This window comes from Bufo bufo, chromosome 3 (genome assembly GCF_905171765.1).
Source record: "Bufo bufo chromosome 3, aBufBuf1.1, whole genome shotgun sequence".
Taxonomy (NCBI): Eukaryota; Metazoa; Chordata; class Amphibia; order Anura; family Bufonidae; genus Bufo; species Bufo bufo.
In genome coordinates this window covers 293471804-293488140 of record NC_053391.1, presented here as the reverse complement: position 1 = coordinate 293488140, position 16337 = coordinate 293471804, and the positions used below count along the sequence as shown (strand labels likewise).

Here is a 16337-nt window from a genome sequence, read left to right as displayed (position 1 = left end):
CCTAGAACGTGACGATGAAAGAAGGAAGAAAGACGCTTGGTTAGTATGCACAAAACAGGCTGGTCACTAAGGGGTTAAAAAAGGATATAATACGTATAAGGTTCGAATCCTCCGCAAGGGAATGTAAATGCAACTAGTGCAAACAAATGCCATAGCTAATTCTCATCAGGTCTAACCCCCCATGGATACAGATCCTGTAGGAGGAAAGTACATCATAAGGAATAATATAAATAGAATTATGCACCAAAAGTATAACATATTTCCAGATCAAACTAGTGCAAGAAATCTACTGACCTATAGTCAGTATTGAGATTAGAGGATAGGGAACCGTGCATTTCGGCAACCTGTCCTCGTCTGTATGCCTGCTTTTAAGGGGTTTTCTGGGACTTAAATACAATTTTTTTTACTCTGGATAGGTCATCAATCAATAGGGGTCTGACACCTAGCAAACCCACTGATCAGCTGTTTTGAGCAGCCAACAGCACCAGAAACTATACAGCGGATGGAGCTGGAAGCAGAAGGCTCTGTCCTCATCATTTGAAGTTTTAAAATGATTTTCCAGATATTTTCAAGTAAATGAACTGTAAACCTAGAAATGAAAGATAAAAGTATTTTTAAATACTGGTAATTGACAATAGGAGTTTATTTAGAAAAATAATACGTTACATAAGTCAGTGGCTGTCATATAGAGGTGTCTTTCTGACAGCTACTGGAAATTGCACAGCTCATAGTACTACTACTATCAGTAACACCTTATTTTATTTTAGATTTTTTTTCGACCCTCTTTTATCCATTCATATGTTTACCAATTATCAAGAGCTATAGGAGCATGATATATAAATTAATTGTTCTTAAGAAGGGAAAGTTTGTAGATTTGGAGGTTAAATTATTCTTCCATTAGTCCCAAATAGTGACCTGGTGTCCTCTATGAGATCTGCATTGTTTTTTATAGGGATCATAGACCTATTTATATAATATCATATGCATCTCCTTAGCTTTCCTTTTTTAGGGTAAATAACTTTTGACGTTTCTCATAACAGATCTTCCATGCACCTTATTAATTTGGTTGCCCTTATTTGAATTTTCTCAATCTCTTAAACTTTTTTTTAATAACTGTCTAAAACTGTACTTCATACTGTACATGTGACAGGACTAGTGCTTGAAATCAAGTAAATATCCACCTAACTCATTTCATTCTCTTTGTCTGATAGATGAGGATGTGTGGTTTAGAATCATAGCCAATTACAGTTACAGGATTGGGGCATTTTTTATACTTGTCCAAACCCTGTAGAGGAACAGTAAATGCAGAACACAACTCTTTTGAGGGAACCTGTCATCACCTTTATGCTGCCCATACTAACGGCTGAATAAAGTAGAGACAGGTGAGTTGATTTCCGTGGTCTTTCATTTATAAGTTAAAAGTGTTTGCCGAGAACCAACATCACGATCATTGCAGACTAGGCGGGGAGAGCAGGAGATTATGAATAACTCTGACTCTTCTCAGGTATATCTGACTCTTTTCAAGGCCTGGGCTGCAATGATTATGATGCTGGTTCTCAGCAACCACTTACTTTTAGCTGATTAGTGACACACCGCTGACATCAGCATTTCTGTCACTACTTTATACTGCCCTCAGTATGGTCAGCATAAAGTTGACAGGTTCCCTGTAACTGACAAATTTACAAGCAAAAGTGTCTGCTAAGAGGTAATCAGTTTTCCACACAGTTTTTTGTTAAAAAAAATACCTAAAATTACTAGCAATATACACTAGTATAAAATTAAAGGGGTTGTCTGACCAAAAGGAAAAAAAAAAATCCCGTTTCCAGCTGCTATGGGTCCTGTTCCCATTCATGTCTTTGGTGCAGTAAGTCACTCTGCAGCCACATGTACAAGAATAGCATGTCAATGCGGAGGCTGACCTGTCATATGCAGTTATTGCTGTGACCACTGAGGGCAGTGATTGGCTGCAGTTATCATGTAATTGGGAATGAAACAGGATTACTTACAGCAGGGGTGTCAAACTCAAATACACAGTGGGCCAAAATGTAAAACTTGAACAAAGTCGCGGGCCAGCATTGAACAAATGAACCTTTTAACATGGACCCAAACAAGATTTGCTTTAACATTGAATATGGAAGAAGCATATTCATTTATTAAATAAGATTTAAATAATAATAATTTTTAAAATAAAATAACAATAATAAAATCAATCAACCATTCAAGCCCATGTCTTGGAGTAGCAAGAAAAAGTGCATAAAGAAAACATTAATTATTGCTCAGTTTGCTGCACACTGATCTAATCTGATGTGCCCAAGCCAGATACCTGGCATCTCTTCTTGGATGATAGTTCATCAATGTCTGGGCTCAGGCTTTGAGCTGAGGAAATCCTCAGTATCGAGCGAAGGTGTTCAAAACATCTCACAGGAGACGTCTGACTGATGGTCATCTTCATCGAGGAGAATAGTTGCTCACATAGATGAGTGCTGCCGAACATGGAGAGCATCTGAGCAGCTTGGGTGCGGAGCTGAGGCATTGTGTCAGGGATGAACTGTGGAAACTGTGCGGCGCCCACAGCATCATACTTTGACTTCAGCGTGTCATTACACTGGAGTTCAATTAGCTCCCTTTGGAGGTTGGTTGGTGCGTTTTCCACATTAACTGCGAAGGGATTACTGAGCAGTTCAAACCTACATTTCTGGACATCAAAGTCGGCAAATCGCCGGCTAAACTCAGCGCCGAGTACACTGAGTTTTTCAGCAAACTGTGCGCATGGGAACAAGTTGGTAAAGAACTGCGTTTTCATGGTTTGGCAGCAGGGAAAATGGCCAAGGTTTCCTTGCAGCATCTGATTCTCCCACAGGCACAGTGTAGTTTTAAAAGCCCTCACTGCAGCGTACATGTCTGTGATGATGCGCCCGCGCCCCTGAAGCTGCAGGTTCAGCGCATCGAGATGGCTCCAGATGTCACACAGAAAGGCCAGCTCACACAGAAACTTTTTCTCCCGAAGCTCTGCTGTGTCCTTCCCTTTGCTTTCCAGAAACTGACATATTTCCTCATGCAGCTCAAAACATCTATTCAGTACTTTTCCTCGGCTTAACCATCTCACCTCTGTGTGATACGGCACGTCTGAATACGCCGAACCACACTCCTCCAGAAAAGACTTAAACTGGCAGTGATTCAGACCTTTGGCTCCTATAAAGTTAACTACTTGTGTTACTGTGGTCATAACATGTTCCATCTTTAGGGCTTTGCCACACAGTGATTCCTGATGTATGATGCAGTGATAAACAGTTAGTTCACCTGCACAGTTCTCTTCCTGCATCTTCTCCCGGACCCTGCCCACCAGTCCACTTGTTTTACCGCACATCGCTGGCGCACCATCTGTCGTTAATCCCACGAGTTTATCCCACGACAGCTTTATTTCAGTTACGCATTTGGAAACCTCCTCAGAGATTTCCTTTCCTGTGGTTGTGCCATGCATTGATTTGAATCCCAATAGCTCCTCCGTAACACACATATTTGAGTCCACTCCACGGATGAAGACTGACAGCTGAGCAGTATCAGATGCGTCGCTGCTCTCATCCACAGCAAGGGAGAATGCAACGAAATCTTTTCCCTTTTCCAAAAGCTGGTCATACAGATTGGTGGCAAGATCACATGTGCGATCAGCTACTGTGTTTCTGCTCAGGCTCACGTTTGAAAAGGCTTGCTTTTTCTCTGGGCACACGATGTCACAAACTTTCAACATGCACTTTTTCACAAACTCTCCCTCATTAAAGGGCCGGGCTGATTTTGCGATCTCTACTGCTACAATATAACTAGCTTTTACAGCAGCCTCACTTTGTGATGTGGCTTTTTTGAACATATTCTGTTGTGAAACCAAACTTCTTTTCATCTCCTCCACTTTCTGGCTCTTTTGAGTCATGTCCAGGTCCTTGTACTTGTCATGGTGTTTTGTTTCATAGTGTCGTCGAATGTTGTACTCCTTAGTTATAGCCACGTTGACTCCACAAATCAGACAAACAGGTCTGTCTTTTACATATGTAAACAGATATTCTGTCTCCCACCTGTCCAGAAAGTTCCTGTTGTCTGCCTTTCTTTTTGCCATTTTTGGGAAGGGGTTCCACAGTGACAGTTGTAGCTTGAGATCGCTATGACTTCTGTCACACAGGAGAGGGCGTTTCTGGGACCTGTCCTTATTGACGCGCCAAAACATCAGCAAGGCATTATGGGATTTGTAGTATTAGCGATGAATGAATGCGCTGTATAATACCGGCGGGCTAGCTCTAGTAGTCATTTGGTATAGCCTCGCGGGCCAAATATAATTACACTGCGGGCCAAATTTGGCCCGCGGGCCAGAGTTTGACACCTATGACTTACAGTCTGTTGGGTGTGGGAGCCACAGCCCTGAAATGGTGGGAACTTAAAAGGTAAGTGATGCGGTTTAAACAATTTTATACACGCTCCCTACCTTTTGTTTTATTTATTGTTTTGTGTTTTTTTTTGTTTGTTTTTTTGACCATTTTTTTATTAAATGTTTTAACTGGAGCATATTTACTTGTGTTATAGTGGTAATGAATATCCATTATTCATTGTTGCACAGTTTTAAAGGGAAACATATCTAAGATAAATGTCTAAGACTTTGACTCAGTTTTCTGTTTTTAGTGAAACCTCTTACATAATAAAACCTTTAAATATTTTGTTTATAACGGGGTTAACCTTTCTTTTCCAATTACTATTTACCATTCGCTGTAGTATTAAACCTAGTAGTTTAGATTCTCTGTTACCTGCCATCATTCTTTCAGTGTGTCCTGTTGTTTAGGCCAATACTGACCTCCTTAAATATTTATAAATCTTCCAGCTGATCTCATGAGAGGCAAGGCACAGGTCACATGTCATCTTTTGTAATTTAAAGCCGCAGGGCTAAAAGCATTTGCACAGGTTTAAAGTACCCAATCCTGACCTGACCAAAAGAGAGGGAATTGAAGCAGACCTTTCTGAATCTCTTCCAAGCTTGGATGATGGTGATGATGATGGCTGGCTTACGGTGTAATTTATGGCCTTAAGTTGCAAACATATAGTTTTCTAACCCTTCTGGAAATAAATGTTGCAGTGCCACCTTGTGACTATGCAGCTTAAAATCTAAGATATTTGTACTAAGTAACCATAAAACAGCATTGAGATTTAGGCACTTCACAGCTGCAGTAACCATTTTAATAGTATGTAAGTTGTGTAGAAATTTAATTTTACGTATATTCATGAGGTTTTGATTTAAGAAAAGAAAAATAATTCTGCTGTGTGACCATTATCACTAGACATTTACCGTTATTAAATTTTGCATCAGGTCTGTGTTTCTCCCAAAAAAAAAAAGAAAAAACAAAGATTGAGAACACTAGACTCAAGAACACTTAGAGCATTTTCACACAGCCATATTCTAGTCAACATTTGTGAGGCAAAAACTAGGAGTGGATCCAAATCATGGTCAAGGTACCAGTCTATACACGATACTTTTTATTCATGAATACTGATGCAAAGTAATGACCATGTAAAAGAGGCCTTGAGATTCATAAATAATAGGGGACTTTCTCCAATAGCGGTATTAACTGCAAAATTCTTAATTTGTCCAACAAATCAATGATTAACCTCTTAATAAATACAAGCCGTGCCTAAATGTGTTTTAATAAACATGGAAGGGGCATTCAGATGGCACCAGTATGGTTTGTTTTTGTTTTTTACATTTTATATAGCAGAACATAAAAAAAATTGGCTTGATTTTTTTTTTTTTTTTTTTTTTTTAAATGTTCTCTCATAGTTTAGTATGGGTCCAAATATATGTCCTTGGGCATTACAAACTGCAGAGATCCTCATTACCTCATTATTAAAGTCGTGTGTCCTGCACTTATATGCTTGCTGTAATGGTATGTCACTGTATATAGGATGTACACACACAATGCACGCAAAAGATTTTAAAGTCCTGTTTTGGAGTTGAATAAAAGTTAAACACAAAATTTAAGTGAATTAAAAAAAAGTCCCAAAAAAGTGTTAAAAAAAAAACAATAAATGGCAGCAAATAAACACATTCTATGTAACCAGAAGGCAACAATATCTTTGGAGCTTGTGTTCCACGGCTACTGTGATTTGCATCCATTTAGCTCCAAAATCATTAACAATGATGGGCGCTGATGGTGAATGATGAGGCCTGGCTTGCGGTTAGTGCGGTCATGAATTACACTTAAGAAGACATCAGAACAGAGCACATGTTACGTTTTGCTACTTGGCAATGAAGATGAACTGACATATGTAGTTTCCAGCAAACAGTTCTTTTGATGTTGCTGTGTCCCATTCTGAGCTTGTGTTGTTTGTAACTTCTTTATGGCTGGTTAGCCTGCTGAAATGAAAAGTTTATATGTTGCAAAGGTGGCGAAGATGCCGCATAGGTTTCTTTTAGACCATCTTTATGCTGCCCACTTTGAAAGCAGCATAAGGTAGCGACAGACTGTTAAAATTAGCATTTGGTATGTGTCTTGTCTGGCAATTTTGGTGAATTTTTTTTTAAATTAGTTGCAGTGGTCACATTGCACTTTGTAAGCAAGTCTTCACATATGTTATTGTGCATAAAATGAAAGCTGTCTGTCAGCAGTTGGAGGGCAGGGTTAGCCCACACTTCATGAATACAGAGGACTCTGCACTTGTCGTCATTAATCCTTTCAGTACCGGGCCACTTTTCACCTTAAAGGGAGTCTGTCATCAGCATTTTACGTTTGTAACCCTTCCCATAGCTTTCAAGCATGCTTACAGTTAATAAAAACGTTACCTTTAGCATCAATTCTGGACTTATAGAACCGTCAAAAAACATCTTTGTAGCCTATGCAAATGAGGGCTCGCAAGTGCCAGTAACGCTCGGAGGTGCCCTGCCCATCCTTTCCCTCTGACCGCCTATCTACTAACTTGTTTCACCGAGATTCCACACCTGCGCACTCAGTCCGTCGGCCGGCGCATGCGCACTGCGATGCCCATTCCTTGTACAGCATACAGTAATTAATGCGCATGCGCCGATGGACCGCCTCCTTTGTTGTGTTTTCGCGTCGTTAGCCGGCGCATGCGCAATAGTTACTGTGATGCCGTACTTAGTGCGCAGGTGCGGGATCTCGGCGAAACAACAAGTTAGTAGATAGGCGGTCAGAGGGAAAGGGCGGGCGGGGGGAAGCGAAGAAAAGGCTGAGCTAGCAGGGCACCTACGAGCGTAGCGCCGCCCCAGGGCACTTGAGAGCCCTCATTTGCATATGCTACAAAGATGTTTTTTTGACGGTTTTAGAAGTCCAGGATTGATGCTAAAGGTAACGTTTTTATTAACTGTAAGCATGCTTGAAAGCTATGGGAAGGGTTACAAACGTGAAATGCTGATGACAGACTCCCTTTAAATCACAGGCTAATTTTTGCAAATATGACATGTCACTTTATGTGGTAATAACTTAGAAACACTTTCACTTATCCAAGCCATTCTGAGATTGTTTTCTCGTGACACATTGTACTTCATGACAGTGGTAAATTTGAGTGGATATATATTTCACCTTTATTTATAAAAAAAATTATTCTAAATTTACCAAATATTTGGAAAAATTCACAATTTTCTAAATTTGAATTTTTCTACTTTTAAGGCCTTTTTCACACGGGCGAGATTTCCGCAATGAGGTGAACGCATTGCACCCGCACTGAATCCGGACCCATTCATTTCTATGGAGCTGTGCACATGAGCGGTGATTTTCACGCATCACTTGTGCGTTGTGGGAAAATCGCAGCATGCTCTATTTTGTGCATTAAAATGTTTTGCTCTCGTGTGGAAAAATCGCGCATTTTCCCGCGACGCACCCGCATTCTTTTCGGCCCAAGTCCATGACTCCCGTGTGAAAGAGGCCTAAGACAGATAGTAAAACCTCATAATATGGTTATCAATTAACATTCCCCATGTGTCTGCTTTATGTTGGCATACAGTAATTTTGTAAATGTAATTTAGCTTTTTTATGACGCTAGAAGGCTTAGAAGTTTAGAAACTATTTTTCAAATTTCCAAAACCATTTTTTTAAGCACCAATTTAGTTATAAAGTGATTTTGAGGGGCTTACGTAATGGTAACCACCTATAAATGACCCCTTTTTAGAAACTACACCCCTCAAGGTATTCAAAACTGATTTTACAAACTTTGTTAACCCTTTAGGTGTTCCACAAGAATAAATGGAAAATGGAGATGAAATTTCAGAATTTCACTTTTTGGGCAGATTTTCCATTTTAATCCATTTTTTTCCAGTTACAAAGCAAGGGTTAACAGCCAAACAAAACTCAATATTTATTGCCCTGATTCTGTAGTTTACAGAAACAACCCATATGTGGTTGTAAACTGCTGTATGGGCACACTGCAGGGCGCAGAGGGAAAGGAACGCCATATTTTTGGTTTTTGGAAGGCAGATTTTGCTGGACAGTTTTTTTGACACCATGTCCCATTTGAAGCCCCCTGATTCACTCCTAGAGTAGAAACTCCCAAAAAAGTGACCCCATTTAGGAAACTACAGGATAAGGTGGCAGTCTTGTTGGTACTACTTTAGGGTACATATGATTTTTGGTTGCTCTATATTACACTTTTTGTGAGGCAAGGTAACAAAAAATAGCTGTTTTGGCACAGTTTTTATTTTTTGATATTTACAATGTTCATCTGACAGGTTAGATCATGTGGTATTTTTATTGAGCAGGTTGTTACGGAGGCGATAATACCAAATATGACAACTTTTTTTTGTTATTTGTTTGTTTTACATAATAAAGCATATCCTGAAAGCCATAGATTCTTTTATTTTTTTGGGCGACTGTCTTATGTAGGGGCTCGTTGTTTTTGGTATGAGATGGTTTGGTACTATTTTAGGGGCATATGACTTTTTGATCACTTGGTATTACAGTTTTTGTGATGTAAGGTGACAAAAAATGCCTTTTTTGACATACTTTTTATATCATTTTTTTTATGGTGTTCATCTGAGGGGTTAGGTCATGTGATATTTTTACCAACGTGGCACTACCTAATATGTGTACTTTTTTTACACAATTATAGATTTATTTATTTTTTAAACTTTGTGTCTCAATAGTCTATTTTTTGGGCAATGGTCTTAGGTAGGGTATCATTTTTGTGGTATGAGATAACTGTTGTATTGGCACTATTTTGGGGTGCATATGACTTTTTCATCACTTGCTGTTACACTTTTTGTGACGTAAGGTGACACCGTTTTAATTTAATTTTTATTTACGGTGTTCACCCGAGGGGTTAGGTCATGTGGTATTTCTATAGAGCAGGTTGTTACAAACGCGGCGATACCTAATGTCTACTTTTTTATTTATTTTTTAACATTTAACACAATAAAAGCATTAAAAAAATAAATAAAAAAATCATGTTTTAATGTCTCCATAGTCTGAGAGCCATAGTCTTATTTAATTTTTTTTGGGCGATTTTCTTAGGTAGGGGCTCATTTTTTGCGGGGTGAGGCGACTGTTAGATTCGTACTATTTTTGGGGGCATATGCCCTTTTGATCGCTTGGTGTTGCACTTTTAGTGATGTAAGGTGACAAAAAAATGTTTTTTTAGCACAGTTTTTATTAAAAATTTTTGACTGTGTTCACCTGAGGGGTTAGGTCATGTGATATTTTGATATAGCTGGTGATACAGACGCAGCGATACCCAATATGTCTACTTTTATTTTTTTCCCCCTATTTTTTTAATTTTTTATATTTTTTTTACTTTATTATGGGAGAAGGACGTTTTGTTGTGATTTTTACTTGAAACGTAAAAAAAAAATTGGGGAAAACTATTTTTTTTTTACTTTTTTTTTTTTCTTTCTTTTTTGTCCCACTCTGGGACTTACATAGTTAATACGGTTGAAGAAAGACAAGCGTCCATCAAGTTCAACCAAGGGATAGGTGGGGACGCGAATCCCAGAAGGAAGTGAGACTCAGATTTCTATGCGTTTTTATAAGCATTTATGTTTTTTACTTTTAAGAATTCGTCTAAACCCTTTTTGAAACTGTCCACTGTTCCTGCTGTGACCACGTTCTGAGGAAGTCTATTCCACAGATTCACAGTTCTTACTGTAAAGAAGCTTTGACGCTTCTGGAGACTGAACTTTTTCTTCTTCAGTCGTAGGCAGTGCCCCCTTGTCTTTTGAGCACATTTTACATGGAACAGCTTTTTGCTGTATTTTTTGTATGGCCCATTTATATACTTGTACAGGTTAATCATGTCCCCCCTTAGAAGTCTCTTCTCAAGACTAAATAAATGTAATTCTTTTAATCTTTCTTTATAACTAAGACTCTCCATCCCCCTTATCATTTTAGTCGCTCTCCTCTGTACTTTTTCCAGCTGCAGTGCATCCTTTCTATGTACTGGTGCCCAGAACTGAAATGTGTATTCCAGATGAGACTGCACCAACACTTTGTAAAATGGTAGTATTACATCCCTGCCCCGCGAGTCCATGCCTCGTTTAGACTTCAACTTTTTGGGGGTCTGATCACCATTACAATACTTCTGTATTGTAATGCATTTGCTGTAAGTGCATTACTGAGTGTAATACATTTACAGCCTGCTTCCTGTGAGATAAAGGGGCCTGGATCCCACAGGCTCTGCCTGCCATCGGGTCTCCGTCACAGCAGCGCGGGGACCCGATTGACACCCTGCTCATGTCTGAAGCCCGCATGTGTCGCGGTCAGCTCTGACCGCGGCCGTGTAGGGGTTAATGCGATGGCATCGGTGATTTCACAGATGCCGACTCATACAGCAGGGGTCCGGCTATCAGTGACTGCCGTACCCCTGCTGCGGTGGGCGTTAAGGGGCTAAAGGGAACCTGTCAGCACCAAAATGGCCCTAAACTGCCTGCAGTACCTTTCAGCTGATGTCATCCAATGGGCATGATCGCTGTAAAACAACTTCTATTCTGCTGCAGGCTGTATGAGGACCTTGAGGTCAAGGGGTCAGCAGCTTTCTTACTTAAAGTCAAGCTTGCCGTGCCCCTTCACGCTGCTTTGTTAGATTTTGGCTTTTTCATTTCCTTCATGCACAATTCCTTCTTGAGATCTCGTTCAAGCATGTTAGAGACCATTATCATCAGATCTCAAGAAGGAATTGCGAATGATGAAAACTTAAATGCGAAGGTGGCATGGCAAGCATGACTTCAAGCATAAAAGCCACTACCCCGTTGATTTCTAGATACTTATTTGCATACAGCCTGCAGCAGAATAAAAGTTGTTTTACAGCAATCATGCCCATCGGAAAACAAATACAGGGCCATAGATCTTACAGGGAAATTTCCCGGTGGGCCGATGCCCAGGGGGCAGTCCGGGCCCCCCTCATGGCCAGCCAGTGGAAGTTTTTGGGGATTAATATTATGCTGCTGGCAGTACTTTGTGATGGACTGTGGTATTTGACAATTATGGTTTTGCCGGCCCTGCTTTCCATCAATTTGGTCCCAACTACAAAACGGAGACACTTTTAGTATTTTTTCCTGGGCCACTTTAAGTTCCCAGTCTGCCCCTGGAAAAATACATCATTAGAAACCAGATGGCATCAGCTTTTAAGACTTTTTTTTTTCACATTTTCCTGAGTATAAAAAAATACTAAAATAAAAATACAAACATTATTTAAATAACGGAAAAAAGTTATGGCTTTCTAAGTGGTATGTACAAAAATAAAAATTCTAAATGTCTGGTCATGGGTTGGGTGGGGGCAATAGATTTATTTTTTAACTGGTTAATTTCAAAACAAAATAGTAGAAGAGGTTTTATAATCAAAATGCTCCAGAACTCTGGTGCAATTAGTGCAAAAAAATTATGCACATCATGCTTTTTGTACCACATTTATTTAGTGTTTAGAAACTATTTGAAAAGGAGGTGCAGCTACAGGTGTAACAATGGTGCAGATTTCCTAATGTATCTGCACCAAAAATCTGGTCCACAGTTTGAAAAATGCTTAGTGGAAAGCAGGTGGGGCTTCATGAAAAGAGCATGGCCTACGATTTTTGAGCAATTCTGTTTCAAAATAAGCCAACCAGTAGTTGGTATAGAATTTGAGAAAAGCAGCTATCCCTGCACCACATTTATCATCCAGCCCGAGCCACTGTGATAAATCTGATGCAGGTCTAAAACAGCCTTTTCAAGCTTATGCCATTTTTTGATTATCTGGGCCAATGTGTGCCAAAATTAGTAAAATTCTAAATTAGTAAAATTCTAGTGTAAAGTATACCACTATAGGTGGTATAAACTTATACTAGATAGTTTAAGGGTAGGTTCACATGGAATGCATTCTGAGGTTTTGAGGCAGATTTGAACTAGAAGTGGATTTGAAATAAATCAAAGATATAAAGGATGACTAAGGCTACTTTCACACTCGTGTTTTGGGTAGATCCGTCATGGATCTGCAAAAACGGATCCGTTACAATAATACAACCGCATGCATCCATCATGAACGGATCCGTTTGTATTATCTGTAACATAGCCAAGACGTGTCAGAGAAAACTGATCCGTCTCCATTGACTAACATTGTGTGCTAGGGCAGATCCGTTTGTCTCTGTTTCGTCAAGTGGACAACAAAATGTTGCAGGCAGCGTTTTGGTGTCTGCCTCCAGAGCGGAATGGAGACTGATCAGAGGCAAACTCATGCATTCTGAGCGGATCCTTTTCCATTCAGAATACATTAGGGCAAAACTGATCCGTTTTGGACCGCTTGTGAGAGCCCATGACTGATCTCACAAACGCAAAGCCAAAACGCATGTGTGAAAGTAGCCTTATACTTCTACTTCATATACTGGATCCATTCCTGGCTTTGGATGAAAAATCTGCCTCAAATCCTCCTCCAAAAACTGTGTGACCCTACCCTAAAGGTGCCCCAGATCTTCCATCCAGCATGAGCCACTGTAATAAATCTAGTGCACTTTTAGACTGTTTGCACTGTTCTTTACACAACATTTTTGTGGTTCTTACTTATATTGTAAACCCAGAATCAAATGTTACTTTGCTTTTCATGGTGTACACACTTACCCAGAGGAATTCTATGGATTTGAATGTAGTCAGCCTTTCATTGTGACAACATGAGAAAAACTGCCTGTTCATCAGCCGTGCCCACCTATGTGTGAAATGATGCTTTGTGAAAAGACTGGTTTCAGCATTCGTGGCAGCTGCTCACATGTGAACCCTGCTGGGGGACAGTAAGTGGTGCTTACAACCTAGGAATTACACTTGCACTGCAAGGACAATATTTGCATGAAAGTAAGATGTGCAGACCAGAAGTAGGGAATCCTAATGGCTACAAAATGACTTATTCCCTGACCTTTAATTGTTTTCTCTTCTGACTGTTTAATCAGTATTGAGTGTTAGTTGGAAGTGATGGGGGAGGCTGAAAATACAATAAAATCTACAGTGACTATGGAATAAAATCACTTTCACTGCACAGAACAGAATGATATCCAGGACATGTCACTTTTTTAAGGCACAGAAAATATTTGTAGATAAATATATATTTTCACACATTGGGCTACTTTCACACTGGCGTTTTGGCTTTCCATTTGTGAGATCCGTTCAGGGCTCTCACAAGTGGTCCAAAACGGATCAGTTTTGCCCTAATGCATTCTGAATGGAAAAGGATCCGCTCAGAATGCATCAGTTTGCCTCCGATCAGTCTCCATTCCGCTCTGGAGGCGGACACCAAAATGCTGCTTGCAGTGTTTTGGTGTCCATCTGACGAAACTGAGCCAAACAGATCTGTTCTGACACACAATGTAAGTCAATGGGGATGGATTAGTTTTCTATGACACAATCTGGCACAATAGAAAACGGATCCGTCCTCCATTGACTTTCAATGGTGTTCAAGACTGATCCGTCTTGGCTATGTCAAAAATAATACAAACAGATCCGTTCTGAATGGATGCAGATGGTTGCATTATCTGAGCTGATCCATCTGTGAAGATCCATGATGGATCCGCACCAAAAGCGAGTGTGAAAGTAAATGTTAGTGTGGTGTATAGAATTATTGGGAATAACAGTGCTAATGATTAACATTCTTTTTACCTTGTAGTAGTGAACAGTCTTCTCTTAATGAATCTAAAATATGTATATCCTAACTGTAAATATAGGTAACATGCCAAACAGCTTTATAGAATATTGTATTAATGTGTCTATGATGTAAATGACTTATATTTTATTCAGATAGCCATAAAGACCCGTTATTAACCCCCCTTAATCACTGCTGTATGGTGTTTGTACAGTAGCTGTTGAGGGGATTTCTTCTGATGTTTCACATATGATCGGTTAAAGTGGGGTATACGTCCCTGATAATTCAAAATCACTCAGCCTGAATGGAACGCTAAAATAAAACAAAAAAAAAGGTCTTTATTGTGTTTTACTACAAAAATCTGGGGCAAAATCCCAAAAGGTGATTATATGTAGTCAGACTAGAGGGTGCACATCAGGTGAAGAGGGGTCAATATGGATAATAGACCCCTTCAAAGTACCTCAGGATAGGTCATCAATATCAGATCGGCAGGGCTCCAACTCCTGGCACCCATGTCGAGCAGCTGTTTGATGAGGAGGCATCATTTGCAATTAAACCTGCTCACCACTGCAGCGAGCAGGTAAACAATGAAAGAAAGGCAGTGCTTGCATGGTGCACTGCCTTCTCTTCAAACAGCTGATCGGTGGTGGTGCCGGGTAAAAAATAAATAAATAAAAAACACCCCTTTAAGCGGTTAATGAATGACCAATGTATCTTGATCTTCTCTGTACCACATGACATAGACCAAGCAAAAGTTACCACATGCTATAGAAAAAGTGAATTGCTATTAATTCAGATTTTTTTTATTCTTTCTACAGGACTGAACTGTACCAATCATTATTTGGACAAATAAAGTCTTCAGAATCTGAAAGGAAAATGTGAGCACAGAGGACAATTTTTAAGCCAGATGATTTGTTTTACAACCATAAGGACACGTGCCACAATGACTTTTTTTTTTTTTCTTTTTTTTTTTACATGGACTTGACCCTCAACCACTGTAGTAAAGAAAATATGCTGCAGACTGTGTAAAGTAAATAGATTGTTATGACAATGTTCTTGTCTGAAATGGCTTTTCTGCAGTTGTGCAAATAAATTTACGTTTATGGTCTACAGATCTAAAGTACCAGGACATCTTTCACTGTAAAGGCCCTACTACACCACCTGCCATTCAGGCAACATGAGCACCAGTGGCTGAACACATCTATCAGCACTCATTTGCACCAGCGTGATTACACAGGCTGATGCAAACTTTCAACTTGGGAGGAACAATTGCTACTGCAGTCACTCTTCTCTCATTCTCTTCTATTCCTTATCGGCAGCACACCCCTAATTACAAAGGGAGATATACTGCTAATAATTGTGAATCTTTCATCCTGATGAAATACCCTTCAGCTGATAAACAAGGGTAATTGCCATGAAAATCGTGCTGTCTAGTAGGGTCTTTGGAATATACAAGCATATTCCTTGGCGTTTCAGTTTTCGCCTCAGGCAGCAGAAAGACTAGGTGCACCCCTGCGTATGGAGGCCATTTCTAGGCTTGGATTACCCCTTTAAAGGGAAACTATCAGCATCAAAACACCCCCAAACTAGAGTTTCTGATGCTGTTTATAGTGTAAGTGATGCCAAGTTAGTTCAGTTATGTAATTTTTATCTTCATACTCATGTCACCCCGCCGCTGTGCTCCCACAAACAGCAGTAAAATGCATTGAGAGGCTCACGCACATATTGGAGAAGACGAAGTCCTCTCAATGCATTTTACTGCTGGTTTGTTGGAGTACCATGTCAGATTCCAAGTGACTATGAAGAATAAAATTATATTATTGGACTTACATTATACATCGGTTTCTATTGTTTGAGTGGTGTGACAGGTTTCCTTTAACCTGTACGGCGATGCAGGATGTGACTTAAGTCCTAGCACCGTACATGTACGGCATTCTGCTCAATCAGCTGTAGGGGCCCGGCTATTACGGACAGCCAAGTCCTTGCTCTATAAACCAGCTCATTAACCCCTTGTATGACTGTAGCATCTACAGGGTTTGCAGAGGGTATGGGCTCCCTCTTTGACCCCATCTGGTCCCTGCACTGCGAGGATAGGGTCCCATTAAAGATGACAACTAGAGATGAGCGAATTTCATATTTGGAAATTCGTTCACGCTTCGTTTACTAGTTAAAGGTGAATTGCGTTATGGATTCCGTTATCACAGACCATAACGCAATTCTATAACGAAATGCCTTTAGAGGCATTCCGTTATAATAGAAGTCTATGG

At 39.9% G+C, this 16337-nt stretch overlaps 1 protein-coding gene across 1 annotated transcript in view; it reads left to right on the top strand.

Moving 5' to 3' along the window:
* Positions 1-15528, top strand: part of AATF (apoptosis antagonizing transcription factor) — a 309381-nt gene extending 293853 nt beyond the window's left edge. The window contains exon 12 of the mRNA XM_040424193.1: positions 14889-15528. Coding sequence (XP_040280127.1) covers positions 14889-14952 — 64 coding nt within the window. The 3' untranslated portion in view covers positions 14953-15528. The remainder of the gene's footprint in view (positions 1-14888) is intronic.
* Positions 15529-16337: the final 809 nt, after the last annotated feature.